Source organism: Micromesistius poutassou (assembly GCF_964030765.1).
Source record: "Micromesistius poutassou genome assembly, chromosome: 9".
NCBI classification, from domain to species: Eukaryota; Metazoa; Chordata; class Actinopteri; order Gadiformes; family Gadidae; genus Micromesistius; species Micromesistius poutassou.
This window is the reverse complement of record NC_140279.1, coordinates 9,251,605-9,265,027: the sequence shown is the minus strand read 5'-3', so window position 1 is coordinate 9,265,027 and position 13,423 is coordinate 9,251,605. Positions and strand designations below refer to the sequence as shown.

The window sequence follows — 13,423 nt, the reverse complement described above, 5'->3', positions numbered from 1 at the left end:
ACTTGCACTAACCTCGCACCAGCGATTTAGGCAACTAGAAGGACTGAATGAAACGTGTTGAAAACAGTCTCCATAATAAATACCACACTGGCTCACTTGGAAATGAGGTTCGATGTCCAAAATCCTGAACTACCACTTTAATGTGAAGTAAATGTTCTTAAGGTTTATCTAGAAAAGGTTAGTAAGGTTTATCAGGAAAAGGTTTGTAAGATTTTTCAGGAAAAGGTTACCATGGTAACCTTGCCTCTCCTGGCCGACAGCGCTCTCAGGCGGTGGGACGTTCCAGAACTCTGACGGTGGGACGTTGCAGAACTCTGACGGTGGGACGTTGCAGAACTCTGACGATGGGACGTTGCAGAACACTGACAGTGGGACGTTGCAGAACTCTGACGGTGGGACGTTGCAGAACTCTGACAGTTTGGATCGGCAGCCATCTTCTACTCCTCCGGACTCTCTGTTGAAAGCAGGTCAGTCCGGTACCTGGTTAAGCTAGTTTGGCTGGTTTAGCTCTTTTGGCTGGTGAAGATGGTTAAGCTGCTTTAACTGCTATACCTGGTACCCAGTTAGGCTGTTCTTTTGTTTAGTGGGCACTTGTTAATTAACCTGGTTTAGCTAATTGACCTGGTTTAGCTAGTGATGGTTGAGCGTGTAGCTGGTTTAGCCAACTTACCTGGTTCATAACGTTTACAACTTCTGCCTTGCTGTGTGTGTGTGTGTGTATGTGTGTGTGTGTGTTTGTGTGTGTGCAGCCATGTACTCTGTAGAGATCACGGTGGAGCGGGACCGGGCGACCGGGGAGACCAGAGTCCTGTCCACCAACACACTGCTTCCTGTTGACCTCTCACTCCACGGGGTCAAAGTCTACGAGGACCGGACCCGAGGTGAGCCCCTCTAGGTCCTCAGGGTGGAGGCTCAGAGCCTGGAGGTCCTCAGGGTCGCCCGGCGGAGGCAGTAATGAACCAAAGGGTGGAGCATTCCGTTCAGCTGAAATCTGAACGGAAACGAGACGTTGTGTCTCTGTTTTCCACCGAGTCAGCACCATCGCCGCTCTGATTGGCTGGAACTGTTAGAACAGGAAGGTCAGGACCATATTAGGATATCAATGCCGCCCAGGCAAGGTCAGATGATACTCACTGTGGAACCAACCAGAATACCAGGAGGTTTAGAGGCTGGAGATACACATGAATGTAGGAAGATCAGGAGGTTTGGAGGATATCTCTTCCTCCAACCTACAGGAACCTGAACCTGATTGTCTCTGCAGGCGTTAGAGACATGAACACAATGTGGGTTCTGCTCTGGAGACGCAGTAGAGGTGACCTCCAGTACTGACATGTTTCTGACCAGTAGAGGTGACCTCCACTACTGACATGTTTCTGACCAGAACCTTCACTACAGACATGTTTCTGACCAGTAGAGGTGACCTCCACTACTGACATGTTTCTGACCAGTAGAGGTGACCTCCACCACTGACATGTAGCTGACCAGTAGAGGTGACCTCCACCACTGACATGTAGCTGACCAGTAGACGTGACCTCCACTACAGACATGTTTCTGATCAGTGACCCCTGCCGGTTCCTACTGGTATGTAACTTGTTGTCTCTCTCCCAGTGGTCCACGAAGTGAACGGGGAGAATGACGTTCAGCCGCTGAGCTTCTTGGAGGTGGAAGATCTCATCCTGAAGGCCGACCAAGTGTCCATGGAGACGCACCCTGCTGGCCCCACCCCCACCCTACACTCTGCTGAGGCCCCCACCCACCACCTGGCTGGCCCTGCCCCCACCCTACACCCTGCTGGCCCTGCCCCCACCCTACACCCTGCTGAGGCCCCCACCCACCACCCTGATGGCCCCGCCCCCATCCACCACCCTGCCTCTGGGATCCAAGAGGTTCCTCAGAAAGTTCCTCAGAAGTCTCGTCAGAAGTCTCGTCAGAAGGTTCCTCAGAAGTCTCCTCAGAAGGTTCCTCAGAAGGCTCCTCAGAAGTCTCCTCAGAATGCTCCTCAGAAGGCCCCTCAGAGCTCTCCTCAGGGCCCAGTAGAGGCCAGGGGCCCCCAGCCGGCAGCGGAGCTGGCGGAGGCCAGTGAGGAGCACCCTGTGACCATGGTGTTCATGGGGTACCAGAGCGTGGAGGACCAGGACCAGACCAGCAGGGTCCTGGGGCTGGAGGGCACCGTGCAGGCTGAGCTGGTCCTGATAGAAGACAATGAGGGGAGGACCCCCCCGGGGGCCAGCCCTGTACCGGCAGCCAGCCCCCAGGAGCCGGGGGGCGGGCCCTCGGTGGGGGGGGAGCCCTCTGTGGGGGGGCCCTCGGTGGGCAGGCCCTCGGTTGGGGGGGGGCCCTCGGTGGGGCGGGGGCCCTCGGAGGGGCGGGGGCCCTCGGTGAGGAGGGCGTCCAAACAGGCTGTGGAGCCAAATGGCCGCAGCCTTTCCTCAAGCCTGCCCCTCCCCAAGGCAGCGGAGGAGGTACCAGGAGGAGCAGAGGGAGGAGAAGAGGGAGGAGCAGAGGGAGGAGCAGAGGGAGGAGCCTCAGAGGTCCACCACCAGGAGAAGGAGAAGCAGCCGTGCAAATGCTGCATCATTATGTGACTTTGAAGAGCAACGTCTTCCACAACTCAGACAGACAAGACCTTCACGGGCCTGGTCAACCCTAACCCTGGTCAACCCTAACCCTAACCCTGACCAACCCTAACACTGGTCAACCCTAACACTAACCCTAACCCTAACCCTGGTCAACACTAACTCTAACCCTAACCCTGAGAGAGGAGAGGAGGGGAAGAGAGAGGAGAGGAGGGGAAGAGAGAGGAAAGGAGGGGAAGAGAGAGGAGAGGAGGGGAAGTGGCCGTATCTCATGAACTATTCATCCTCAGTCGTTAATGTTCATGTATTTGATTTGGTTAATTGTATATCCTTTATGCATGGTGGCCTCTGTCAGATGGAACGTTCTTTGTCTATTGTAATGATGATGATGATGATGATGATGATGGATGGTGAAATATGTCCTGAGATACTGTGGATCCTAATTGGTTCCTTTCAGCAGGTTGTGGTTCCAGGGTGATGCTCTTCTCCATCTGATCCAGAATCAGATTGCATTCTCCCGTTGTGTACAATGGAAGTATTTCTCCTTTTACAGACCATCTAAGTACTCCAATGTACCAAATCTATTGTGCTTGCTATTTATCCTACTCAGATAATATACTGTATATATAATATATAGCATATGTATTATATTGTATATAAAACATGTGAACACTTATAGAACATGTTGGTACTGTAAGCAACATGACGGCCTTAAACCAGCTGCAGTCACATGACACTTTAACCTGAGCAGAGCTCACTTCCTATTTGTTTATTATGCATTTATTAACAGAAATATTAGCCTGCTGAGACTTCGATTCCAAGACCCAAGATCTTTAGGTATGTGTCCTAGACCCAAGACCATTAGTTCTGTGTCCTAGACCCAAGACCTTTAGGTCTGTGTCCTAGACCCAACACCACTAGTTCTGTGTCCTAGACCCAACACCTTTATTTCTTAGTGTGTCCTAGACCCAAGATCATTAGGTCTGTGTCCTAGACCCAAGCCCTTTAGGTCTTAGTTCGTCCTAGACCCAAGTTCACTAGGTCTTAGTGTGCCCTAGACCGAAGACCTTTAGGTCTATGTCCTAGAGCCAAGACCTTTAGGTCTTAGTGTATCCTAGACACTAGTCCACTAGGTCTCAGGGTTTCCTAGACCACAACCTGTAGCTGATCTTTGATCAACTTGTTGTGACAGCAGAAAGTAGATCCATCTCCTCCACTACGGTTGGCCTCGCGGTGTCAGGCTCGGTGCTCAACACCCCCTCCTGGTGGCTGTGTGGCGGGCCGCAGCACTCATATCATAACTATAACTATAACTATTTCATTACATCTATATCATCTTAACCGTGTGACCTGTGAATCTGTTCACTAGGTCACTGTCTAAGATCAGTATGTAAACCACTTCAACAGCTTATAATAATAAACGCAAACATGAATAACGGTGTGTGTGTGTGTGTGTGTGTGTGTGTGTGTGTGCGTCCAGTCATTGGCTCTGTAGTTGTGGGCGGAGTCCAGATGATCTATGAGGTGGACTCTGGTCTGAAGCTTCACTAGAGGAACTCTTTATAGAGCAGGACACTAGATCTATGAACATAGACTGTGCTATAACTGTAACAAGTGTTCTCCTCTTCCCTGGTACAAAGGCCGTCATGTCTGGTAAGAACCCCTTAATAATTAGTTGACCAGGTTCATCATGACCTCAGTAGAAGTAGGTTAGTGAGCTTCATAATTTCAAAACTAACCAGAACTTAAACCAGGTTCATAGCTTACGGCTGTAAGCTGCCAGGCTGGAGTTTAGGACGTATATCAACATTTTAGATGAGACAGAGTGATTAATGCCCAGAACACAAGGTTGTCTCAGTCATTTGTTTCTATACATTTTTAAACCAGATACGACCAGATATTTGTTTGACAGAATTAATTTCATACTTTCTACTGTACATGAAAACAGTATTAGTGACTTGTCTTTGTGTGTGTGTGTGTGTGTGTGTGTGTGTGTGTGTGTGTGTGTGTGAGTGTAATAGCTTAGCTAAGGGTGAATATATCTTCTTTCAGCCAATCAGTTAAAGGCAGAGACGTTTCCAGGAAATGTTTGTTATCAGAGGGATACACACACACACACACACACACACACACACACACACACACACACACACACACACACACACACACACACACGTACACATGCACCCACACGTACACATGCACACACACACACACACACACACACACACACACACACACACACACACACCAACAGACACACACCAACAGACCCCTCACACCAACAGACACACACCCACCAACAGACACTTCACACACTTGTTATCAGAGGGATACACACACACACACACACACACACACACACACACACACACACACACACACACACACACACACACACACACACACACACACACACAGGTTGTGTGTGTGTGTCTCGGAGTCTTGTCTTTATCTCATAAAGTCTGACTGAATCCAGCTTATCAACTTCTCATGTACTGAATCATGATTGGATGGACAGTTTCCATACTGACCACCGCTTGGGGTTAGTTGATGTCCTTCATGTTCAGGATTCTGTCTGACCCTCGGTGACCCTCTCATCTCCACGGTTACTGATCTGGGTCTGCTGTCATGAGCTACAGATAGGCTAATCATATCTATAATATAAAATCTATAACTATATTCTATCATCTATCCTCTATATTCTATCATCTATAATACACTATTCTCTATAATACACTATACACTATCTTATATACGCTCTATCTGCTATATGCTCTATCTTCTATACGCTCTACTCTATCTTCTGTACGCTATATCTTCTATATGCTCCATCTTTTATACGCTCTATCTTCTACACACTCTTTCTTCTATCCTAGTTTCAGAGTCTGAGGCGCGGTGAGGGGGAGTCCTCCTCCATGGACAGCAGTCCCAGGAGGTGGGTGCTGCAGCCCCTGACTCCCCGCCTGGACCCCTCTGACCTCCGCACCCTAGTGGGCCCCCCTGGCCCCCTTCTGGGCTCCCAGGCCCAACCGGTGGTGTTGTCACAGTATGAAGACCCCGGTGGAGACGTCTCTGTCACCAGCAGTCCCAATACTCCCAATAGTCCCAGCAGTCCCAATAGTCCCATTAGTCCCAGCAGTCCCAGTAGTCCCAGCAGTCCCAGTAGTCCCAGCAGCAGCGCCGGCTCCCCCTGTGGTTTCTACAGTTTTGTCGAGTATGGGAGTCTGGAGGCGGGGCTGAACGAGGCGTGGATGCTGTCTCCACAGAGACGACTGCAGCTGGCCACCCTGAGGGAGGGGGAGGGCTTCAGGCTGCAGACCTACCAGAGCCACCGGAGGCCGGGACGCCTGTTCCAGGAGGAGGAGGAGCCGTACAGCACCAAGCAGCACGGACCTGCAGCTCAGGAAGAAGAGCAACAAGAACTCCGTCTGGAGATAATTCGCACCCAAGCCCCGAAGAGCAGCCTGACGTCAGAGGCCCGGGGTCGCTCTGGGAGCGGTGAGGGACCGATCTGCTCCCCGGCTGAGCGGCTGAGAAGTTCAGGTCTCAGCTTTGAGTTCTGCACCTCGAACCCAGAGGGAGGAACCACAGACACATCTGGGAGCGTCGACAGCGGGCAGATCGACTTCAGTACCGCCAGACAGCAGTTCCAGAAGCTGGAGCAAGACCGGCTGAATGTGCCGAGGTCTCCTCAGAACGCAGCTCTGCCTCCAAACCAGCCTCCGCTGAGGCAGCTGCATGAGCAAGGTATGGCAGCATCCTTGCAAAAGCAGGATGTACCAGACCACACCTCTACCCTGAGAGACCACGCCTCTACCCTGGGCCGGCCTCGCCTCTCCACCCTGGCCCAACCTCCAGCCTCTGACCTCAGCAGCGATGGCTGCCCCTCCCCTGTCAGCCCCGAGGAGAGAACAGGTCCGTGTGGGCTCTCCTCGGAGACACCGATCGAGAGGGAGATGCGCGAGGCTCAGGAGCGAGAGGAGAAGCTGCGGCGTGCGCGGGGACTGAAGCCCAGCAGGGCGGAGATGGTTGAGATCAAGTCCAAGTCTTTGTTTTCCCAGCTCAGCCCCTTTGGGCTGAAAGGTAAGGAGAGGAACCCAGTCCGCTTCCTGATCCAGCGAGAGATCCAGCAGGGAGGGAGTTCACAGCAAGATAACCCCTACCCTAACCCTTACCTCGACCCTAACCCTAACCTCGACCCTAACCCCTACCCTAACCCTTGCTGCGACCCCAGCCCCCAGGAAGTTCAGCCTGCTCCCTCCCAGCAGGAGGCCAGCCTGAGAGGGTCTGAGAGAGGGAGGCCTTTAGAGGAAAGCAGCAGAGCCAGAGGAGGAGAGAGGGAGTTGGCCCCAGGGTCTCCCTCCTGCTGTCCTCAGAGACACACTGAAGACCCCCAGCTGGGTCTCTGGAGCCCTTCAGACCCCCACACCTCCTGGGCCCATCGGGAAGTCCTGCTCCCCGCCCGCCTCGACCCTCTGGCTCCGATGACGGAGGCTGACGGAGGCACCAGGAGCAGGGTCACACTAGGGGCAGCTGGAGGTGAGGGAGCAGGGCCTCGTTGGTGGAGGGAGAGGCTGGGTGTGGGGGGGACAGGCGTCCCAGACCGCGTCCAGAAGGACATTGAGGAGGACCTGAGGCGGGAGGAGGAGCTCCGGCAGCAGAGGGGAACCGGACCTTCATCTCCCCTGGAACCAGGACCCTCACCCCCCCTGGAACCAGGACCCTCAACCCCCCTGGAACCAGGACCCACCGCATCAACACCAGGTTGGAGTTTGGCTTCATGTTTTTAATCTTTAACCAGACCAAACTTTAACCAAACTGGAACAATGAATAACAAGATCAAATTGGTCCAAAGCTCACGGGATGGAGCGAGGCCTCGGGGGATGATTAACACCCAGTGAATGGAGAGAGCAGCCCAATAGGAAAGGGTTCTTCAGCAGGGTCAGGGTTCACCTAACCTAACCCAGCGTCAGGGTTCACCTAACCCAGGGTCAGGGTTCACCTAATCTAACCCAGGGTCAGGGTTCACCTAATCTAACCCAGGGTCAGGGTTCACCTAATCTAACCCAGGGTCAGGGTTCACCTAATCTAACCCAGGGTCAGGGTTCACCTAACCTAACCCAGGGTCAGGGTTCACCTAATCTAACCCATGGTCAGTGTTCACCTAACCCAGGGTCAGGGTTCACCTAACCTAACCCTGGGTCAGGGTTCACCTAACCTAACCCAGCGTCAGGGTTCACCTAATCTAACCCAGGGTCAGGGTTCACCTAATATAACCCAGGGTCAGGGTTCACCTAACCTAACCCTGGGTCAGGGTTCACCTAACCTAACCCAGGGTCAGGGTTCACCTAACACACAGAGCTCACCGGGCAGAGACAGAAACCTCTGAATCACTAAAACTACTGGTTTCCTTCTTTTCAGATCAACCCTCCTTCTGCTTCTCTACCCTCCTCCTCCCCTCCCCCTGGAGCTCCACCCTGCGACGCACCACCACCCTGAGACGCACCATCCTACACCCCACCACCACCCTACACCCCACCACCACCCTACACCCCAGCACCACCCTACACCCCACCACCACCCTACACCCCAGCACCACCCTACACCCCAGCACCACCCTACACCCCAGCACCACCCTACAACCCGCCACCCGAGCCTCCAGCGGTCCCCCGCTCCTGAGTCACGTTAAACACGGACTGCAGGAGAGCTCGGTAAGAAACAGAAAGCATGTTGGTCTGAGGACCTCCTCCATGTTGATCTGAGGACCACCATGTTGATCTGAGGCCCTCCTCCATGGAGGAGCTCAGGCTAGAGGCAGGCTAGACCGGGTTCTAGAGCGTAGTATACAGACTAGACCGGGTTCTAGAGCATAGTCTACAGACTAGACCGGGTTCTAGAGCATAGCCTACAGGCTAGACTGGGTTCTAGACCGGCTACTAGAGCATAGTCTACAGGCTAGACCGGGTTCTAGAGTGAAGACTACAGGCTAGACCAGGTTTTAGAGCGTCTTCTACAGGTTCTAGAGCATATTCTACAGGTTCTAGAGCGTAGTCTACAAGTTCTAGAGCATAATGTGTTGATAAAGTAGGAATATACTTTAGTGTAGTTCATAAGATGTTGTCTCTTATCTTGTCTCTCTCCCGTCTCTTCAGTATGCAGGGATCCGTCCGATTGATCACATCAACAACCAGGTAATGAGGACCTCAGGGTACAACTTCAGACTAAGCCCTACATACAGAATAAGGCCTACATACTCACTACGGCCTACATACTGACTCAGCCCTACATACTGACTAAGTCCTACATACAGACTAAGCCCTACATACTGACTCCTCCTCAGACTAAGCCCTACATACTGACTTCAGACTAAGCTCTACATACTGACTCAGCCCTACATACTGACTAAGTCCTACATACAGACTAAGCCCTACATACTGACTCCTCCTCAGACTAAGCCCTACATACTGACTTCAGACTAAGCTCTACATACTGACTCAGCCCTAGATACTGACTAATGCCCCTTTTCCACCACCGGGTACACAACGGACCCAGCACGCTTCAGCCCAGTAGTGAGGGTGCGGTGTAGCCCAGCTCAATTACGGCCTGCGTTTCCACCACCGACAGTACCCTTATGGCGCATTTCCACCAGAGGGTGCGGGTTGGTTTGGTGTGCAAAGGTTCGCGTTTCCACCGCCAAAAGTGGGCGTGACCCGGACTGAGCCGTATTGAGCCATACTCGTCTCGTAGTCCGCTGTCCGTTGATTGGTTAACAGAATTTTCACTCCCATGAGACAGGGTGATAATAGACCTCTGAAGAAAAAGTCCCGCCTCCGAGGCTCCTGGTTCCCTCGGTCAAATGTCTATGGGAAATAACATGGAGTTTTTGAATGATCGTACATAACAAACTCAAATAAGTAAAAGCTGCATCACGTTTTGAACGACACACTTTTTCCATCTAGTTCCCACTGGGTTTTTGGATTGTCTGTGCCGTTAAAGTAGTTAACTATTATGAAGAAGCATTATGCTAACCCTGCGCAGACTTAGGACGTCATGACTCTCTCAGTCTAGGTTGCAACGGCAATGTTTCATAGTTTGTCTTCACCGAAATGGAGTTCAGTGGCACCAGAGCCTGCCTACGGAGGTGACGCCAACGCTGCTTGTTCATGTGTGAAATCGATCTAAATCTCAATAACAGCCAACAAACTCTTATCACGGTCGAACCAAAAAGTTAAGTTGTGGAGAAAAGAGGCTGAACCTCGCCAGCGAATAAGTTTTATAGACCACTGAAATCACTCGTGAAATGACCATCATGGTAGGTTGTGACTGGTTGTGAGCACTCCCTCCTACCTAACAAGTATGACGTATGAAGACTGCGCAGATTGGAACAAGCTCCCGGTTAGCATTAATAATCGTTTACTACTTTAACGGCACCAACAATCCAAAACCCCAGTGGAAACTAGATGGAAAAAGTGTGTAGTTCAAAACGTGACGCAGCTTTTACTTCTTCATCACCTACAGAGTTTGTTATGTACGATCATTCAAAAACCCCATGTTATTTCCCATAGACATTTGGCCGAGGGAACCAGGAGCCTCGGAGGCGGGACTTATTCTTCAGAGGTCTATAACAAACAAACACAGTAGCCTACCCGCAAGGTATTTTTGGACAACGGCAAAAGCTTTATTTATTGAAGAAAATGTTGCGCAGTTTGCTGTCCTTCTTGGACGTCCTCCATTTGTTCATTGTGCGCATTCTTATTTTTCCTTGGATTCATTAGGCTACGGGCTGATATGAGGTCACGATACTTATGTAGCTGCCACGGCTTTCTCCATCCGGCTTAAACCCCACCCTACCATAAGGGTACTGTCGGTGGTGGAAATGCGAGCCGTAACTGAGCTGAGCTATACCGCACCCTCACTACTGGGCTGAGGCGTGCTGGGTCTGAAGCGGGGTGGGGTTTAAGCCGGATGGCGATAGCCACGGCAGCTACGTAAGTATCGTGATCTCAAAGCAGCCCAACACAGTGTAGCCTGCTAATAAATCAGGAAATAAGGAAAAAGAAGAACGCACACAAGGAACAAAGAGCGGCAAACTTTTGCACGCCATTTTCTTCAATAAACAAAGCTTTTGCCGTTTTCCAGAAATACCTTGCGGGTAATGTGTTTGTTTATTATTATCCCCCTGTCCCACGGAAGCGACAATTCTGTTGACCAATCAATGGACGGCGTGTGTAGCTCAAACTTGCCGGCACCCTTTCAGTTGTCTCAGTACCCCAACAGAGGAGTACTGCGAGACGAGTACGCTGACCTCTGATGTTCTGCTCCAGGTGGTGGAGGCCACTCGCGTCTTCAGGCACCAGAACCTCAAGGCCCTGCAGTGGGAGGCCGGCCAGTTCTACTCCCTGCTGGACCAGACCAGTCCCACTGCCTCTGACCAGACCAGTCCTACTGCTGATGCAGCCCAGTTTAGACCAGCAAGCTACCGTTGCCTCTAACCAGACCAGTGACTTTGTGGTTCTTCACCAGTGGCCAAGTGCAGCATAAAGACCAAAGCACAAAGGACAGCGTTGTCCTTAAAGCAACACGTCACAGGGACTGTAATGGAGCCTTTCCATAGCAATCGCCAACGCCAATTAAGATTTTGCTTTGAGGATATACAGGCCTTTACCGTCTCTCCAGGGGATAAACAGTCCCTGAAGCCGGTGTCTTAGATGAGCCCATACGTCACCACGTCCGACTCCTGGCCTGAGTTTGGTGAAAGAACGGAGTTTGGTGAGCAGCACGTCTCAGAGCCACCAACAGCCTGAGCTCCTCACAGCCATGCGGATACTCAGACAAACCTCAGAGCCAGCTATTGTCCCATCAAGTCTTTGAATTGTCCCATCAAGTCTTTGATGGGACAATGCTGGCTCTAACCAGCTGGACCAGTAAGACCATCGATATTTAGAAATAACCAATCAGCCATTGTTGAACATGATGTGTATTTATTCTGCATATCACATCATGTATACATAAAATCATATAAAACATCATATAAGAGAACTTTCAGACTTCATTAAATGTATTCATTTATTTTGAAAGGAAATTGAATTTAAATTAGTGTTTCAATACAGAATGATATCTGAATGTTTTACTTTAAAACGTATGAGTCCTGTTAACCACCTCTAATTTCACTTTGCTCAAATAAAACAAAACTAAATTAAATAGGATTGTGTGAAAATACACTTTCTTCAATTGTCTTTAAATATGCATCTTCTAAAGCGGTGGTTTAACACGTCACCACCTGGTGGAGAGGCTAACTCTCTGAACATAGGAATAGATTTCAGTTTAAAATAATGAATTATTAATACTGAAAACAAACCAATCCTCTCAACCCCCCCAGCAGCCATCATCTACATCATGAGTGAAGCTCTGAATGGGAACATTAGAAAGGCCGAACATATTACATCTTAAAACAGAAATAAAACCATCCTCAGTGGGTTACAACACACCGCTATCTGAACATGAAAACATTATTAATGAATTGAATTATGGAAGAAGAACATCAAAGACTTTTTGAAATGACACAGGAGCAGATATGAGCAAATAGCGCCACACAGGTTTGTGACACCGTTCTTTATTAGCTTGAGCTAGGTGGTGATTAGCTTGAGCTAAGCAGTCATTAGCTTGAGCTAGGCGGTTATCAGCTTGAGCTAAGCAGTTATTAGCTTGAGCTAGGTGGTTATTAGCTGGAGCTAGGCAGTGATTAGCTTGAGCTAGGTGGTTTTTAGCTTGAGCTAGGCAGTTATCAGCTTGAGCAAGGTTGTTATTAGCTGGAGCTAGGCAGTGATTAGCTTGAGCTAGGTGGTTATTAGCTTGAGCTAGGTAGTTTTTAGCTTGAGCTAGGCAGTTATCAGCTTGAGCAAGGTTGTTATTAGCTGGAGCCAGGCAGTGATTAGCTGGAGCTAGGCAGTGATTAGCTTGAGCTAGGTGGTTATTAGCTTGAGCTAGGTGGTTATTAGCTGGAGATAGGTAGTTATTAGCTTGAGCTAGGCGGTTATTAGCTTGAGCTAGGTGGTTATTAGCTGGAGCTAGGCGGTGATTAGCTTGAGCTAAGCAGTTATTAGCTTGAGATAGGCGGTTATTAGCTTGAGCTAAGTGGTTATTAGCTTGAGCTAGGTGGTTATTAGCTTGAGCTAGGTGGTTATTAGCTTGAGCTAGACGTTATTAGCTTGAGCTAGGTGGTTATTAGCTTGAGCTAGGCGGGTTATTAGTTAAAGCTAGTCTGTTATGAGCAGGGGCTAGGAGTTGATTAGCTAAAGCTAGGAAGTCAATAGCTGGAGCTAATCCATTATTAGCTTGAGCTAGGTGGTTATTAGCCGGCGCTAGGACTTTAGCTTAGCATTTTACAAGGTTTCCTCAAACTAGGGACAGTTGTTGGTATTTATCTCTTCTAATCGAGGGAACCCCAGGTAGCATAATGCTATGCTAATCAATAAGCAATGGATGCTGTTTGAGGACAGCAACAGTGAATGAAGGACAGTTAACAGTCTATTAACAGTCTGTTAACAGTCTATCTATTATAATGTGACAAATAACAATAACACTTAATACACAATAATAACAAGAACAATGTTCTGTGGACGGTTCTTCATACTAAACAGTCTCAGAGAGCTGTCCATTGGCAACACAAGATAATATAATTTAGAAGACTTCCAGACCACCTGGGACGTGGTCTAGTGTCTAGGGGGACAGGGTCTAGGGTTAGGGTCTAGGGGTCAGGGGGAACAAGGTCTAGGGACAGGGCCTGGGGGTCTAGGAACAGGGTCTGGGGACAAGGTCTAAGGTCAGGATCTAGGGGTCAGGGT

The 13,423-nt window shown here is 50.1% G+C and overlaps 2 protein-coding genes across 2 annotated transcripts in view; both read left to right on the top strand.

Moving 5' to 3' along the window:
- The window catches only part of palm1a (paralemmin 1a), a gene marked incomplete at both ends in the record, with an annotated part of 7,011 nt that extends 3,054 nt beyond the window's left edge, over positions 1 to 3,957 (top strand). The window contains 4 exons of the mRNA XM_084473561.1: positions 261 to 467; positions 750 to 881; positions 1,609 to 2,462; positions 3,946 to 3,957. Coding sequence (XP_084329687.1) covers positions 261 to 467; positions 750 to 881; positions 1,609 to 2,462; positions 3,946 to 3,957 — 1,205 coding nt within the window. The remainder of the gene's footprint in view (positions 1 to 260; positions 468 to 749; positions 882 to 1,608; positions 2,463 to 3,945) is intronic.
- A 171-nt stretch (positions 3,958 to 4,128) lies between these two features.
- Positions 4,129 to 13,366, top strand: misp (mitotic spindle positioning). Its single transcript, XM_084472536.1, has 5 exons — positions 4,129 to 4,229; positions 5,456 to 7,343; positions 8,001 to 8,290; positions 8,732 to 8,770; positions 10,904 to 13,366. Exons 2-5 carry the CDS (start codon positions 5,495 to 5,497, stop codon positions 11,069 to 11,071), a joined length of 2,346 nt encoding a protein of 781 aa, XP_084328662.1. The 5' UTR covers positions 4,129 to 4,229; positions 5,456 to 5,494; the 3' UTR covers positions 11,072 to 13,366.
- The last annotated feature ends 57 nt before the right edge of the window (positions 13,367 to 13,423 follow it).

What these genes read in the sequence shown, in the direction of transcription:
- misp (XM_084472536.1), top strand. Translation starts at nt 5,495, where the DNA reads ATGGACAGCAGTCCCAGGAGGTGGGTGCTGCAGCCCCTGACTCCCCGC. An exon ending in ACCCACCGCATCAACACCAG is followed by an intron (nt 7,344 to 8,000) that starts GTTGGAGTTTGG and finishes CCTTCTTTTCAG; the next exon opens with ATCAACCCTCCTTCTGCTTC. An exon ending in TTGATCACATCAACAACCAG is followed by an intron (nt 8,771 to 10,903) that starts GTAATGAGGACC and finishes GTTCTGCTCCAG; the next exon opens with GTGGTGGAGGCCACTCGCGT.